The sequence below is a fragment of the Schistocerca americana genome, chromosome 9 (genome assembly GCF_021461395.2).
Source record: "Schistocerca americana isolate TAMUIC-IGC-003095 chromosome 9, iqSchAmer2.1, whole genome shotgun sequence".
In the NCBI taxonomy this organism is placed as follows: domain Eukaryota; kingdom Metazoa; phylum Arthropoda; class Insecta; order Orthoptera; family Acrididae; genus Schistocerca; species Schistocerca americana.
In genome coordinates, this window is record NC_060127.1 from 85327362 (window position 1) to 85345431 (window position 18070).

Here is an 18070-nt window from a genome sequence, read left to right on the forward strand (position 1 = left end):
TCAAGGGATACCTTTCGTGACGTAACTCGACCCACCACAATATTTTTTTCTTACTTCTTTTTTGTTTCCTCCTGCGTATTTTGTCAGATAATGGGAATGAGTTACGAATGAATAATCTACCGGGTTTTAGACACTGATCAGTTAGAACTTTATGACCACCTGCCTAATCGCCAGTATGTCCACCTTTGGCATGGATAACAGTGGTGACGCGTCGTGGCGTGGATGCAGTGAGCCCTTGATAGGCCGCTAGAGTGAGTTGGCACCGTATGTGTACATACAAGCCAAATAATTCCATTGAATTTCGGGAAGGGGAACGATCAGCTCTGACGCTACTTTCCATCCCAGATCTGTTCCATCAGGTTCAGATCTGGCGAGTTGTGGAGGGGGGGGGGGGGGGGGAGGGAGGCAGCACATCGGTTGCAACTTGCAGCTGCGTTCCTCGAACTACTGTTTCTTGGCCTTGTGACGCATTATCTTACTGGAAAATGCCAGTGCCATCAGGAAACATGGTCGTCATGAAGGGGTGTGTCAGTCTGCAAACAGAGTACGTTACTCCTTTGCACGAGCTCCACTAGACCCATAGATGACGACGTGAATGTTCCCCAGAGCATAACAGAGTCACCATCAGCTTGTCTCCGTGGCGCAGTACATGTGTCGAGAAGCTGTATTCGCGCCTTCCCGTGGGTGTGATGCATGTATCGGGATTCATCAGACTGTGCAACTCTCTGCCACTGCGCCAGTGTCCAATGCCGATGGTCCCGCGCCATTTCAGTTGCAGCTGCCGATGTCGTGGTTTATTTATTATCGTATGCATCAATTACAGTAATACACATTTAGCAAAACAAAGAAATATATATATAAATGAACATGTGAAATTATATATAGTACACAAGCTTTAAAACGGCTCAGACTACACTCGGATGTTGATGGACTCGATCCAGTGGAGTGCCTCGTGGGATGCTTGATGGAGCTTCTCAATGCCACCAGAGAAGCGTCTGATTGGACAGTCATTCACAATGTGGCTCATTGTTTCGGTGTTACCACAGTCACACACACTGTCATTTGAAAAGCCCCACTTGTGCATGTTGTATTTGCACCTACCCTCTTCAGTCCGATATCTGTTTAACTGCACCCACACCTCCCTTGGTTGGTGGAAGCCTGGAACTGGAACTGTTGGATTGTCTACAAGTTGGTGGTTTTGGGTTCTTGTAGCTTGCCACTCACGTTTCCACTCTGCGTCCTGGTCGAATCCTGTGGATAGTATTTGGACTCCCATTTCATATGCTGATCTTCTAGATTTGAGGCGTTTCCTGGGCAGTGATAGCAAATCGTCATGAAGAGGGATCGAGTTGTTTTCAGAAACTTGCTGACAGAAGCTGTAAAGAGCAGCCTTTCGACGGATGTCTGGTGTACAGATGTTTGAAAGCACTGGTAGCCAGCGAGTAGGTGTAGACCGGACTGAACCACTACTCACTCTCATAACTGAGTTCAGTTGGAAGTCTACTTTCACTACGTGGGCGCTTCGGAGTCAGACTGGTGCACAGTGTTCTGCTGCAGAGTATACCAGTACACGGGATGCTCCTCAGAGGACTGATGTCGTTGCTCCCCATGTACTGCCTGCCAGCTTTCTCACGAGGTTCACTCGTGTTTGTATCTTCTTGGCCAAGCTGGAAAGGTGTTTTTTGTATGTTAAAGTTCTGCCCAGAGTGACTCCCAGGTATTTTGGGCTTTCGTTGTATCTCACTGTGCCAAGAGGGCCGAACTGTGGACTGAACCTTGCTGATGAAAGACGATTAGAGAGGTGGAACAGGCTCACCTCGAATTTAGAAACATTTGGTCTCAGTCGCCATGTCTCAAAATACTCATAAAGTTTAGTAAGGCTGTTCGTTAGATGTTCTTCAAATTCCCAGGTCATCTGCATATTGAAATTTTCGGCAGGTCAGTTGTGTAGAGGTTGAATAACAATGGAGCAAGAACAGAGCCCTGAGGTAATCCGTTACTGAGTACATGCCATCTGCTTTTCTCTTCTCCTTGATGTACTTTAAACCGCCTATTGCTTAACATGTTAGTTAAGAGGTTGCCTAGAGATGTCGTGGTGTTAACATTGGTAAATGCATGGGTCATTGGCTGTGCAGGCCCAGCATTAGGAGTGTTTGGTGCACTGGCGGTTCAGACACACCTGTACTCTGCCCAGCATTAAAGTCTAATGTTAGTTCCGCCAATGTTGGCCACCTGTACTCTTTTTCCAGTCTGCCCAGCCTATGTCGCCCGACATCTGTAATGAGGGACGGCCGCCCAACCCCACGACGTCCACCATGTGTTGAAGACGCTCACCACAGCACTCCTCGAACGCCCGACAAATCGTGGAGTTTCCCAAATAGCTGTGCCGAGCCTCTGAGCCATCACAGACTGAACTCGGTCGAACTCAGAGAGACCGCACACCTTCCCCATTCTACACATCGACAGCACGCTCACTACATACACCGTGCGTTGTTTGACTGGCAGTCATTCCACGCCAGGTGACGCTGCTATCTCCTGGATGGGTTGACATCGATAGTAGGTAGGTGGACATAATGTTCTGGCTCATTTGTGTAACTGAAGTGCAGCTAGTCACGGAGGTACAGTGTGTGCTGTAATTATCGTATAGCAACGAAACTTGGTAGATATGCTAATGTGTTAATCAGGAACCGATGCACGCTGAAAAAAAAAGTTCCAATTTTGGCGACCAGTTGCAAATATAGCGCTCTAGACTGTTCGTATGACATCCGCGCTGTCATTTGACAAGCCATAACGTCAGTAAAAGGTACGGCTATCTGGAAGAGGAACCGTGAGCTGTTAGTGGAACTGTTCTATGCCAACGGCAGCAGTTACGGTACTGCATTTTGGGAATTTCGCCGACTGAAAGGTATGGGATGAGGCCCGATGTCATTAAATGCTATAAAGAAGATGATGATGAAATTCGAAAACACGAGTGAGCTTGGTGTGGCACCTGGAAGAGGACGGTGTCCTATCGTGTTGGAGGTTACTGGCAAGGCTGCTGTTGCTGTAACTGACCATGCAGCACGTGGCCCGAGTGGAGTTAGGACTCGTGGTGTGTTACGAGAATTATCCACCGACAGTCAATAGTATGGGAAGTTTTGCGGTCTACAGGGTCTCCCAAAAAGAATGACCCGATTTTAACTTGTAATGCGCTATTGGCCATTAAAATTGCTACACCAAGAAGAAATGCAGATGATAAACGGGTATTCATTGGACAAAGATATTATACTAGAACTCACATGTGATTACATTTTCACGCAATTGGGGTGCATAAATCCTGAGAAATCAGTACCCAGAACAACCACCTCTGGCCGTCATAACGGCCTTGATACGCCTGGGCATTGAGTCAAACAGAGCTTGGATGGAGTGTACAGGTACAGCTGCCCATGCAGCTGCAACACGATACCACAGTTCATCACGAGTAGTGACTGGCGTATTGTGACGAGCCAGTTGTTCGGCTACCATATGACCAGACGTTTTCAATCGGTGAGAGATCTAGAGAATGTGCTGGCCAGGGCAGCAGTCGAACATTTTCTGTATCCAGAAAGGCCCGTATAGGACTTGGAACATGCGGTCGTGCATTATCCTGCTGAAGTGTAGGGTTTCGCAGGGATCGAATGAGGGGTAGAGCCACGGGTCGTAACACATCTGAAATGTAACGTCCACTGTTCAAGGTGCCGTCAGTACGAAAAAGAGGTGACCGAGACGTGTAACCAATGGCACCCCATACCATCACGCCGGGTGATACGCCAGTATGGCGATGATGAATGCACGCTTGCGATGTGCGTTCACCGCGATGTCGCCAAACACGGATGCGACCATCATGATGCTCTAAACAGAACCTGGATTCATCCGAAAAAATGACGTTTTGCCATTCGTGCACCCAGGTTCGTCGTTGAGTACACCATCGCAGGCGCTCCTGTCTGTGATGCAGCGTCAAGGGTAACCGCGGCCATGGTCTCCGAGCTGATAGTCCATGCTGCTGCAAACGTCGTCGAACTGTTCGTGCAGATGGTTGTTGTCTTGCAAACGTCCCCATCTGTTGACTCAGGGATCGAGATGTGGCTGCACGATTTGTTACCGCCATGCGGATAAGATGCCTGTCATCTCGACTGCTAGTGATACGAGGCCGTTGGGATCCAGCACGGCGTTCCGTATTACCCTCCTGAACCCACCGACTCCATATTCTGCTTACAGTCATTGGATCTCGACCAACGTGAGCAGCAATGTCGCGATACGATGAACCGTAATCCTGATAGGCTACAATCCAACCTTTATCACAGTCGAAAATGTGATGGTACGCATTTCTCCTCCTTACACGAGGCATCACAACAACGTTTCACCAGACAACGCCGGTCAACTGCTGTTGTTGTATGAGAAACCGGTTGGAAACTTTCCTCATGTCAGCACGTTGTAGGTGTCGCCACCGGCGCCAACCTTTTGTGAATGCTCTGAAAAGCTAATCTTTTTCATATCACAGCATCTTCTTCCTGTCGGTTAAATGTCGCGTCTGTAGCACTTTATCTTTGTGGTGTGGCAATTTTAATGGCCAGTAATGTTATATTGAGACAAATGTCACTAGGTAATTGAAACAGCGCTAGATGTAATCGGCATGGTCTACAGTTCCAGAAAAAAAATCCGCTAGAAATCGCTACGAGCGCTGACCTGGAACGTACAGCCAGTGTCGGGCAATATGGCGTCCGCGCAACTGAAGGCGTATTGTGTTACTGAATTTAGTCGTACTCAATGAGTGGTTGCAGTTAAGCGGGCGTTTCATATTCGATTTCGTGCTAAACCACCATCACCAAAGAACATTCGACCGTGGAATAAACAGTTTGAACAAACAGTATACATCTGTAAAGGCAAAAGTCTTGGCCAGCCACGCGTGCCTGAACAAACAGTGGATCAAATCCGACGAGCATTTGAGCGGAGTCCCCGCAAGTCAACGCGCCGTGCTGGCCGAGAACTTGCGTTATCGCGTATGACAGTGTGGCGTGTGTTACGGCGTCGTTTAGCCCTCAAACCATACCGATTACAACTCTTCGAGATACTGACAAAGTAAAGCAAGTGGACTTGAGCAGTGCTATTCTAGAGGACGTGGAAGATTACACTTTTATGTCACGGTTGATATTCAGCGATGAGGCAACTTTCCATACTAGCGGTAAGGTTCACCGTCATAATGTGCGTATATGAGGGCTCGAAAATCCTCATGAAACAACTGAACATGAACGAACCAAAAGTGAATGTTTTTTGTGCTGTCTGCAAAGCAAGGTTTATGGACCGTACTTTTTTAAGGAAGAAACTGTAACAGGAGAACCATATCTTGCCATGCTATGGAATTGGTTATTCCCACAATTTGAGTCTGGCAATTTCATCTATCAGGAAGATGGAGCACCACCGCACTGGCAAAAAAACGTGCGCAGTTTCGTCAAAGCCAACGTGCCTCAACGTTGGATAGGGCGTACAGGACCGCGAGACCAGGCTTTACTCTCTTGGCCTCCTAGGTGCCCTGACTTAACACCGTGTGATTTCTTCCTGTGGGGATATATTAAACAATGTGTTTACGTTACTCCCTTACCTCGTGACATTGATGAACTAAAAACCAGAATATCAACTGCCTTAGCTTCAGTGACAGAAGACACCTCACGCTCAGTTTGGGATGAATTTGGCTATTGGCTAGAAGTCGTCCGTGCAGCCAATGGTTGGTTGGTTTTTGGGGGAGGACACCAGACAGCGAGGGCAGCGGTCTCATCGGATTAGGGGCGGATGGGGAAGGAAGTCGGCCGTGCCCTTTGAAAGGAACCATCCCGGCATTTGCCTGGAGCGATTTAGGGAAATCACGGAAAACCTAAATCAGGATGGCCGGACGCGGGATTGAACCGTCGTCCTCCCGAATGCGAGTCCAGTGTGCTAACCACTGCGCCACCTCGCTCGGTGCAGCCAACGGACGACATATTGAACATTTATGATGGATTTTTGTAAACTTCTGTCTTTTCTGAGTAATTAGTATGCAATTTGTTGGTGTTACGCCCTTCTTCCTAATTAATAATTGTTTTTCATTCTTTTTGGGAGACACTGTATTTTAGACTGTTACCCCTATAAGATCCACATGGTGCAGCAACTGAAACCTTATGATCCGCAGCATTGTTCTGAATTTGCTTTTCAGTTCCTGGAATGGATTGAAGCTGATTACATGTGACCTGGCAAGATTCTTTGACGAGGCCCATTTTACACTACAGGGTACAATGAATACACAGAAGTGTCGAATTTGAGGTACTGCTAAACCGCGTGTTGTGCACGAACATCGATTGCACTCGCCATATGTAACTGTGTGGTGTGGACTCACAAGTACCTTTACACCCGGTCCGTTCGTCTTTGAAGACAGTACACCCAGAGAACCTGTCAGGTATACCACTGCACGTGATGGAGACCTCATTGTAAAAAATGTGATTAATTCTTTGGAGGAGCTCAACTCCGTGGGAACCACTGTTTTCATGCGAGGTGGAGCAACACCTCATGTCACTCGCCCTGTGAAAGATAAGCTTAATGCAACTTTTCACAGACGTGTTAGCTGGAGAGGTTTTCCAGGTGGAATGCCTGAAAGATTACCTCACCTGAACCCATGTGACTTTTAGCTCTGCGGATACCTGAAAGAACGCATTTAGCTGGGACACATTTGGTCTCTACCTGATCTGAAGACCAGTATAAAGAAACAAATTGCTCAAATTCCACCAAAACTGTTGCGAGTCATTTTACGGATACAGCATCTTGTTAACGTCTTTGATGCTCATACTGAACAAATTGTGTAAGTAGCGGATAATAATAAAATCGTCATAGTACCATGCCTCTCTCACTTATTGAGCCTTTACTGCCCCATTACATGTGGAAGTTTTTCTGTATGTCTTACATTCACAGCGCCAGACTTGCATGAGGTGGCCAACACTGGAACCAATGTTACATACGTACTGTCTTAAGTCTCCTGAGTGAGTCTGCCAAGTTCCCGTCTCTTGCTACAGATAGTGTAGCTGCAGGACAGCTTCAAAATGGCGTCTGTAGGTGATGTATGTTACGTGCCGTCATTGAATTTCTCACTGCAGAGAAAGAAACTGTGGGGAATATTCACATACGTTACTGCCAAGTCTGTAGTGCGTCTGCTATCGACAGAAGTACAGTTAGTCGCTGAGCAGGGAGGGTGACATCACGGGAAGGCGGTTCGGCGCAGCTCCACGATTTGCAGCGGTCGGGGAGACCATCTACGGCTGTCACACCTCACCTGCTGCAGAGAGCTAATGTTTGCAGGCCGCATCTCGTGGTCGTGCGGTAGCGTTCTCGCTTCCCACGCCCGGGTTCCCGGGTTCGATTCCCGGCGGGGTCAGGGATTTTCTCTGCCTCGTGATGGCTGGGTGTTGTGTGCTGTCCTTAGGTTAGTTAGGTTTAAGTAGTTCTAAGTTCTAGGGGACTGATGACCATAGATGTAAAGTCCCATAGTGCTCAGAGCCATTTTTTTAATGTTTGCATTCGCCATTAAAGAATGCCAATAGTGGAAGGCATTTTAAGGACGATGAGGTGGTGATTCACCAAGTGAAGCACTGGCTCTGCCACCAGGACAAGGATTGATACCGACAGGGAATACACGCCCTTGTTTCGCACTGGATGAAGGCCATAGAACGGGATGGAGGTAACGTGGAAAAATAGCGTGTGTATATAAAACACCATTCTTTCGTGTGTGTAATTCTCATTATGTTCAATAAAGAATTGTCGAAGAAAAAAGTGCAGTGCATTACTTTCTGGGCAACGCTCGTACAATCCATACTGGACCTATGTGATAAACCGCACTTTAGTTGCAACCATCGGGTGTAACGTTACAAATAAGGTGCATGCATGTCCGAAGGAAAAATTGCATTGTACTTCTGAGCAACATAGGAAATGCAATATCGTATTTATCTGTGAACACCGGGCAGGCGCCGGCCGCTGTGGCCGACCGGTTCTAGGCACTGCAGTCCGGAACCGCGCTGCTGCTTCGGTCGCAGGTTCGAATCCTGCCTCGGGCATGGATGTGCCCTTCAGTTTAAGTTGTTCCACGTTTAGGGGGCTGATGATGATCTCAGATGTTAAGTCCGATAGTGCTTAGAGCCGTTTGAACCATTTTGAACCGGGCAGGCGACGTTCATTTAAAGTGTCTCCCGTGGTAATTTATGTACGAGTGCAGGTTGTGACTCATTGTTGATGACGGATGAAACGTAGATTCTGACAGTGAAGCGTGTTCGGATAACTTAATGGTAACGTGACCATTAGAAGTCCGGGTTCGAGTCCCTGTCTGGCAACAGTTATCATTGTCATTCCATTACACAGCTGATGGTTGTCCACACTCGCAATTGCGAATATATTTCGTGTATTTGTGGGATGAGTTAGAACGTCGATTATGCTTCAGACCGAAGCATCCAAAATATCTGCTTTATCTTCTTTCAGCTCTACGGCAAAAATGGGCTACCAATGCTCCACAGACATTCACACAACTCACTGAAACTGTCCCTAGCAGAGATCAAGTCGTCATAAGGGAGAAAGGTGGACACACCACATGTTAGCACCTGTATGCGCAACAGATGTCTCGATACTTTGGAGCAGATTGTGCATAGACGTCTACTTGATTTGAAGATATCAAGTAAAATACAGAACCTCTGATCGTTATAAGAATAGATGTGAGAGTAAACACCATTAAAAGACAATATATTAACTAAAGAGTTGTAATGAGGTAAGACAGTGTGGCTTTATTGTAGCTTTTTTTTATAGTAACAATCATCAAATTTAACACAGTTGCCTGAAGAACCATTGTAGTAAACTTTTTGCATCACTTCTACTGAAATAAGAAGGACAAAAATTATCAGGCGGGTGTTAAATCTTTAAATTGTTTTTTTCGTGATGGATACAGTGCAGCTAGTGGTCGATAAGAAGCAAGAATAGGAACCGGCGCCACTGCCTCACTTCGTCACTAATACGTGATCTGTATGCTACTCGACTTTTCCGCGTTCCGGCTGTCCTGTTGTTCAGACCGTCTGGAGACTTCTGTATAAAGACGAGACAGCAGACCTGCGAGGATCTTTTCCTAGGTGCGTAGGTCTGGGATGGGGACCACTCAGTCTCATGAGGCCGAATGAGGAGCTGCTTGAAAAAAGAACCAAACCGCGTCATCAGGATTCATCTACTGGATCTGGCGGCACGCTGATTACGATTGTAAACCGCTGATCGTACTGTCTTTTAGACAGCAGTCGACCTGTCGTAGCCGGCCTCTGTGGCCGAGCGGTTCTAGGCGCTTCAGTCCGGAACCGTGCGACTGCTACGGTCGCAGGTTCGAATCCTGCCTCGGACATGGATGTGTGTAATGTCGTTAGGTTAGTTAGGTTTAAGTGGTTCTAAGTCTAGGTGACTGATGATCTCAGATGTTAAAAAACGTCCCATAGTGCTTAGAGCCAATCGAACCATTCGAGCAGTGATAACACGCCTAATCACTAATCCACGAGTGGTGTAAACATGCGCTTACACTCAATAATATTTTTAAAAATTAGATGTTACATTAAAATTTGCGGCTTTCCTGCCGCTAGAGGGAGTGGTAGGACTGGGTTGAGCTGTGAGTGGTTCCTGCTCCTTGCTAAAATAATTTTTATTTTATTGAAACAAGTTCTGAATATTTTCTCATAAAACGTACCAGAATTTAGAAATTTAATAGACTTAATTTTTCCAGACTAAAATTGTTACTGTATTGGCAAACATATCAGCTTTGTAGCTACTCAACAAGAATTAACTCAACACCTAAGTGCTCAAATAACAGCATGAAATTCCACTACAGTGAAAAGACTTGAAGTATCAATTCCACTTCGTAATAAAAGAATGATTTAAACTACATTCGTACTAAACGTTACACAAAAACTATTACGCAAGAGGCAAATTCTGCTTCAGTTCTGTAAGAGAATTTTTATAATAAAAATACAATTAAAATTAGCATCATGTGCAGCGTGACAGTTAAATAAGCATTGATTCCATAGAACATAACGAAGAACCAAATAACATCAAATCCAGTGGCCAAAAGAATATGCATCTGAAAATCTTAGAGAATCGACAGCTGACAGATACGAAGCACAGTTGGAAGGCAAGTACTGGTTTTGTAATATATGTGCTTATCAAGCTGAATTCACTCAGTACACACGGCAGCGCACACCACTGAAAAACATCTGCAGACCTTCCACACAAGAGAACAGCCCTGTCTGTTGACACACTCACACAGGCAATTCCGCTGTATCCATTTTCTGCTCCGGTAACAGCCAGCCAGAGAACCCTGAAGCAAACTGCGCTCAGTCTCGCCATATCGCAAGTCTGAGGCACGCATCCTCTACCTAGTTGTTGCCGCCATCACGGCCGCCACGGTGTACAGTTAAATCGCACGGCCGCTTCCTCTGCTGAGTGAGCTGTGTTTCAAATGGCTCTGAGCACTATAGGTCTTGACATCTGACGTCATCAGTCCCCTAGACTTATAACTACTTAAACCTAACTAACCTAAGGACATCACACACATCCAAGCCCGAGGCAGGATTCGAACCTGCGACCGCAGCAGCAGTGGGGCTTCGGAGTGAAGCGCCTAGAACTGTTCAGCCACAGTGGCCGGCCATTGGTTCTCAAACACGAGTCATTTGGTAAGCATATATTACTGTCGCAAGTAAATATGATGAATAGTGAGAGCAGGCGAGATGCCGCATAGAACTCTTGCAGAAATGAAAACAACTAAATGGGTGTGAACTACGTTACAACAAAAGAGTTCAAGAATTACAGTGCCCAGGTGAGAGTTCATAATTTTGTAGGTAAAAAAAAAAAAGACCAGTGGGGCGTGAGGCAGATTTGAACACGGATCTCTCCACCCGCAGTCCAACACCGTGACCACATAACCGTGGCGCCATGGTTGTGCAAATACGCAGAACGTTGCACATCTGGAGCTTTAACCGTTCACTGTTTCTATTTTGCTCCTTTTTTCATAGTTCACTATATTATACAATATGTACAAGAGGGATTAATAAGAGTGGACCGCCAAGAACGAAGTGCTCGAATTAAATAAGTTGTAAGACAGGATGTAGTCTTTCACCCCTCCTGTTCAGTCTGTACATCGAAGAAGCAATGATGGAAATAAAACTAATGTTCAGGAGTGCAATTTAAATCCAAGGTGAAAGGATATCAATGACACGATTTGCTGAGGACATCGCTATCCCGAGTGTAAATGAAGAAGAATTACGTAATCCGCTCAATGGAATGAACAGACCGATGAGTACAGAGTATGAATTGAGAGTAAATCGAAAAAAGGCGACAGTAATGAGAAGTAGCAGAAATGCGAACAGCGATAAACTTAATAACAGAATTGGTAATCGCGAAGTTGATGAAGTTAAGGAATTCTGGTACCTAGGCAGGAAAACAACCAATGATGGGCGGAGCAAGGAGAACATCAAAAATAGAATAGCACTGGCAAAAAGGGGATTCCTGGCCAAGAAAAGGCTACTAGTCTCAAGCATAGGTCTTAATTTCAGCAAGAAATTCCTGAGAATATACGTTTGGATTGCAGCGTTGTACGGTAGTGAAATGTGGACTGCGGGAAAGCTGGAACAGAAGAGAATCGAAGCATTTGAGATGTGGTGCTACAGACGAAAGTTGAAAATTAGGTGCACTCTTGAGGTAAGGAATCAGGAAGTTCTGCGCAGAATCGGAGAGGAAAGGAATGTGTGGAAGACAGTGTTGAGGGGAGAGGACAGGATGATAGGCAATCGGTTAAGACATCAGGGAATGACTTCTACGATACTAGAGGAAGCAGTAGAGGACAAAAACTGTAGAGGATTTGGAATACATCCAGCAAATAATTGAGTACACAGGTTGCAAGTTCTACTCTGAGATGATAAGGTTGGCAGAGGACAGGAATTCTTGGCGGGCCGCAACAAACCACTCGGAAGATTGATGACCGAGAAAAAAAATTGAGTACTTAGAGATTTTCAACAAACTTTAGACATAATTTCAAACTTTTTCTCTTCATGAAAAGAAAATACGTATCACTTACTATATTTCCGACGTTCATACGGTAAAACAATCGCATCCAGCGTGGCTTCATGATGTTAAAATTTATTACTACTTTGATACTAACTCCATTCACACACATTAAGCAGACAGTATCCACATACGGTGCTGAATGTGCCCAACAAAATTATATCATTACATTACGGAGAGAGGGCGAGGAGGAGATGGATAGAGAAAGAAAAGAGGAGGAGATGTACAGGGAGATGGCAGAAGTTAGATGGACATAGAGAGGAAAGAGGAGGCGGACAGAGAGGGAGGTGATGGATAGAGAAACAAAAGAGGAAGAGATGCACAGGGAGACGGCAAATGTTAGATGGACATAAAAAGGAAAGAGGGACAGAGAGAGAGGGGGAGGAGGTGATGGATATAGAAATCAAAGAAGAAATGGATAGAGAGAGGGGGTGGAGCAGATCGACAGACAGAGGAGGGAGTAACAGATGGACAGAGAGGGGTGGCAGGATGTGGACAGAGTGTGGGCGATGGAGAAGGTTGACAGAGAAGGAGGCGAAAGAGATGAACAGAGAGGGAGAGGAGGAAGAGATGGACTTCTAGAACTGAAATAAATATACACCCCAGCAACGTCGGGTACTCATCTAGTCTCTGCATAACAGTGCAAGACGACATCCTACGACGGCTCTTTGGAAAGTAAGGTTCAATTGGTCACGAAATAGAAACCACTATGAATATCAGAAACGTTTTATTTGCAACAGGTAGCTACGCCTTCTAACAGCTTCTCTATATAGTTGGTCGTAGCGTTGTACCAACTTTCCAACGCTCTCATCATGGAAGGCGGCCGCCTGTGCTTTACGCCAATTCTCTACGCTGGACTGCAGCTCGTTGTCACTGTCAAAATATTGCCTTCATAGCCAGCAGTTCGTGTGAGAAGACATGAAACTCAGCGGTAGCAGTTACAGGCTGTATTGTGAGTGATCAGATACTTCCCACGCTGCAGGAGCATCTTCACTGCCCTGCAGAGAGCGGGGGAGAATTGTGATGAGGCAGGAAACGCATGACAGGTATGTTATGTGGGCTGCAGAGCATCATGCGAAATCTCTCACCAGGCCTTCTTAGATGCTGGGAGATCTTTTTCAGGCATCTTTCGTGCTCACTGGGCCCTTAGAACTAGAAAGAGCGACACAATGCGATCGACAGGCATACTAGAGACACTGCCCAACACATATGTGGAAAGCCTCATCAGCTTTTCACTGTCTTTGCGATTTCGCGCCCAATTGGATATTAGTTTCTGAATAGCCCTCATAATTTCAGTCTTGTTTACCATGTGACAATAGGACGCACATTCAATGAAATATGTAAAGTGACTTGAAGTTCAGTGTGCTTAAGTATATTTGTTCATACATCTGTACAAAGCTATTTAGTGGATTAAGGGGGTAGGACGTCAAACGGACCGACTTGGAGCAGGAGAGGCACCACAGGACATTTTAATTTCCACTGTCTATACTTTTACAAATAAATTCATAAAACTTTGTCAGCATAACCAGGAAGGATTCAGGATTCACACTCATAGCAGTGGAAGTGCAAAAAAATAACAAAATAAATTCTTTTAATATATGAAATTTCATCATTTTTTTCACTTACTGTTGGCTGCGTTTGTTGCTATAGGTACATTTTTCTTCGCAAGTAAGAGAGATTCTTTGATGAATTTTGCACAGCATAAAAACCATACTTACAGGTGTACGAAACTAGAATTTTCCAAATCTATTAAAAACTGTGGTAAAAATTGAGATAATTAACTACAAAATTAGATTTTTTCTAAACATAAAGTTTAAAACGTAACAGCTCATTCATTTTTTCGTAAATTAAATAGATTCTAGAGTTTCAGACACCTGTAAGTATGGTTTGTATGCTGTGCAAAATTCGTCGAACAGTCTCTGTTACTTATGAAGAAAAGTGTACCTATAGCAACAAATGCAACCAACAGTAAGTGAAAAAAATAATGAAATTTCACATTTAAAAAAAATATTTTGTTATGTTTTTGAACTTCCGCTGCTACGAGTGTGAATCCTGAATCCTTCCTGGTCGTGGTGACAAAGTTTTATGAATTTGCGTGTAAAAGTATAGACAGTGGAAATTAAAATGTCCTGTGGTGCCTCTCCTGCTCCAAGTCGGCCCGTTTAAATGGTTCAAATCGCTCTGAGCACTATGGGACTTAAGTTCTAAGGTCATCAGTCCCCTAGAACTTAGAACTACTTAAACCTAACTAGCCTAGGACATCACACACATCCATGGCCAAGGCAGGATTCGTACCTGCGACTGTAGCGGTCGCGCAGTTCCAGACTGTAGCGCCTAGAACCGCTCGGCCACTCCGGCCGGCAATCGGATATTAGTTTCTGAATAGCCCCCATAATTTCAGTCTTGTTTCCCATGTGACAATAGGACGCACATTCGATGAATTATGTAAAATGACTTCAAGAAGTTAAATGTGCTTAAGTATATTTGTTTCTACATCTGTACAAAGCTTTTTAGTGGATTAAGCAGTCTCAGTATGGCGACTTCTTTGCCGAAACTGTTAATGTGAATAGTTTACATCTGTCTAATCGATCCTGACGTAATGAATTATTACACGAACATTTATGTGAAATAATCGTACTTGATCGGAAAGTGTATAAGAATACTACAATCAAAACATATACTATTTACGTGGTTGACTTGAAAATAATAGCCGCGCGGGATTAGCCGAGCGGTCTCCAGCGCTGCAGTCATGGACTGTTCGGCTGGTCCCAGTGGCGGTTCGAGTCCTCCCTCGGGCATGGGTGTGTGTGTTTGTCCTTAGGATAATTTAAGTTAAATACTGTTTAAGCTTAGGGACTGATGACCTCAGCAGCTAAGTCCCGTAAGATTTCACACACATTTGAAGATTTGAAAATAATATTGCTTACTTTCGTGATCATCATACGCTTTGGCAAGTTTATTATACTATCCAGTGCAAGACAGTTAATCATCTACAACAATAAATAGTATCATAAGGTTGGTTTAATTACGACATGGAAGGAACTTAGCAAGGATAGTAACATGCAAAAATTTGTCATTTTTTAATTTCAGTAAAAATACATTCAAGCACTGATCTTCAGTCAGTTGCACAAATTAGTCAAAACATCTTTCATTTGTTCTACAAACCACATGTAACATAAGATGAAGACAAACATCACTCATTTGCAGAAATGGAAATGTGGTGGTAGAAATGCATATAATCAAAGTAAATAGGTATATATTTTCGAGCACATTCAATAGCGAAAAGTGAACAGTTGCTCATTAGCTGCAGCAGGCGAGGCTTAAAGTTCAGTAGAAAAAATTTCGAAATGAATTAATGTACTCTGCAGTGATTTCTGGAATTATTCATGAAATTCTCTCTTTGTGAAAATGGGAACAGCATGATCAGTAAGAGGTACATAGTTCTCGAAGTGTTGACACTGTTTGTAGTAAGTGTTGTAGCTGGATTCTAGATGCACTGTCAGGGCCAATGATATCTGATAACTTTGCTTCCTCCAATATTCGCAGATGTGTCCACAAGAAAAAACCTGAGTCAGAAACAACTTCACCAGTGACACACCTCACATAAGTTTTGTTGACTGAACCTGTCAACTGTAATCATCTCACATCATATCCCAGCAGTCTCGATGTCTGCCAGCTTGGCAGGGCGTGGTCTCTCACACAGAGTTCGAAAGTAGCTGTACACGACTCGCAGGAAGTAGATGTTGAGCACTGGCGGAAGAAAAAAGTGAGAATTACACAGAGGGTATAGGCAGATGTTCAGCAAATCAAATATGAAGTGGTATTGCTAAGAAGCGTATCACAGGTTCTAGATACGAGAATCAAAGGTTTTGTTTAGATTGAAACACACTGTATCACTCTGTAGACTGGCAGATGATTCATTCACTCATATATCGTGCCAGGTATACAGTAACAGAAGACAAAGAAATATAACCTGCATGCTGTATTAACACCAAACTTTTGCTACATTATTCAAAGTTTTTTATCTTCATGCCAGCTAAATTTAGTCGAGTAGACTAGAAATATCCCTGATACTCTTGACAAAGTTGCTGTCTCCTCAGTTGCCGCGCGGGATTAGCCGAGCGGTCTGAGGCGCTGCAGTCATGGGCTGAGCGGCTGGTCCCGGCGGAGGTTCGAGTCCTCCCTCGGGCATGTCTTTAGGATAATTTAGGTTAAGTAGTGTGTAAGTTTAGGGACTGATGACCTTGGCACTTAAGTCCCATAAGATTTCACACACATTTGAACATTTTGTCTCCTCGGTTATACTATCTAAATAACTACTCTTTATATTCTACTGACAGCTAACTAAATGTTACGTACATATTCCAGATTCTCAACTACTATTTACAGGATGTAACCCATGGGCATTTCTGTACAGTATTCTTTGGTTAATTGAATGTTTACACAGATTTGCAAACCCAAAATCAAAATTTCAGCAATTTGTGGAAGATATAATTCATAAAACATGATATTTATGTTCAAATTCCTGGAGATTTCTAAGTCTATTGCAATTTTTTTTAAAATTCTTCCATTTTGCACTGTTTTGTCGGTAAGGGACGACGTGGGACCTGGAAAATTTCGAAATAGTGTGTGAGGTCCAGAATGAGATTTTCACTCTGCAGCGGAGTGTGCGCTGATATGAAACTTCCTGGCAGATTAAAACTGTGTGCCGGACCGAGACTCTAACTCGGGACCTTTGCCTTTCGCGGGCAAGTGCTCTACCAACTGAGCTACCCAAGCACGACTCACACCCCATCCTCAGAGCTGGCAGAAGTAAAGCTGTGAGGACAGGGCGTGAGTCGTGCTTGGGTAGCTCAGTTGGTAAGTACTTGCCCGCGAAAGGTAAAGGTCCCGAGTTCGAGTCTCGGTCCGGCACACAGTTTTAATCTGCCAGAAAGTTTCAGTGTGTGAGGTATTTGCGAATAGTGCAATTGGTAGTAGGACGGGCTTGCAAAGGGCAGGGATCTGGCTGAAGGTCTGGTATGTTCCAAAGCTTGAATGTATCACAAATATTCAGTGATTTGTGGCCTCAAGTAAGGACTAGAAATGTGTCGTATATCCTTAACTGAACTGGGCCAAACTTTGTCGATGAAAGCGTACACACCAGCGGTTCATAGTGAATAATGGTCATATGAATGGGGCACCCAATCTCCCTACTCCCCCCCCCCCCCCCCCCGGTCTACTAAACATATAGAGCCCCATGAAATCAGGCTATCAGTTAACCAGAAGGGCATACAGAAGAATACCAGACAACATAGAACTCCCTGTACACCATGACCTAGTGTCTATAGACGGACTTAAATCCAGGTACCATTATGGAAAATCGGCGAAGAACTGCAAGGTTTCCACTCGGAGACAGCTTGGAAAGAATTGTGGTCTGTAAGTGGACATAAGAACCGAAACGTGGTGGAGGAGACCAACAAGAAGATAGGTAGATTCAACCTGCTGAGAAAATTGTGGACAGCTTTGAAACATGTCAGCATGAGTGTTGATAGGTATAAGCAACTAATGAACAAATAGCGCCTATCGGACTGTCCTAAATATGAGTGTGAGAAAATCCAAACACTGGACCATTTACTTCTGTATGAAGTGCGTGGCTAGGAGGGTGATCTGAATAATTTACACGCACCCTCTGACTCACTCGTAGAGCGGCTCAAGAATATTTGTAATATTCTACAGTATTATAAGGCATATGTAAAGAATATTGTACTCATTGCAGGGCTCCAAGAATAATTTACTTAATACATTTCGTAAATGCAGAACGAGTAAATAAACAAAACCTGAATGGGGTGCATGGTTTTGGAATCATACGTCACACACTTGTTTCAAAAGAGAGACATAAAAAGTGGAAGGCAAAAGGGAAAAAAGGAGTCTTTGAGGGCTACGCCGAATGTGTTGGTTTTCGCTTGTAGATGAACGC

General features: G+C 44.4%; 1 protein-coding gene across 1 annotated transcript in view; it reads right to left on the reverse strand.

Moving 5' to 3' along the window:
* Nucleotides 1–15339: 15339 nt before the first annotated feature.
* LOC124551290 overlaps nt 15340–18070 on the reverse strand; it is a 69265-nt gene continuing 66534 nt past the window's right edge. The window contains exon 9 of the mRNA XM_047126292.1: nt 15340–15861. Coding sequence (XP_046982248.1) covers nt 15758–15861 — 104 coding nt within the window. The 3' untranslated portion in view covers nt 15340–15757. The remainder of the gene's footprint in view (nt 15862–18070) is intronic.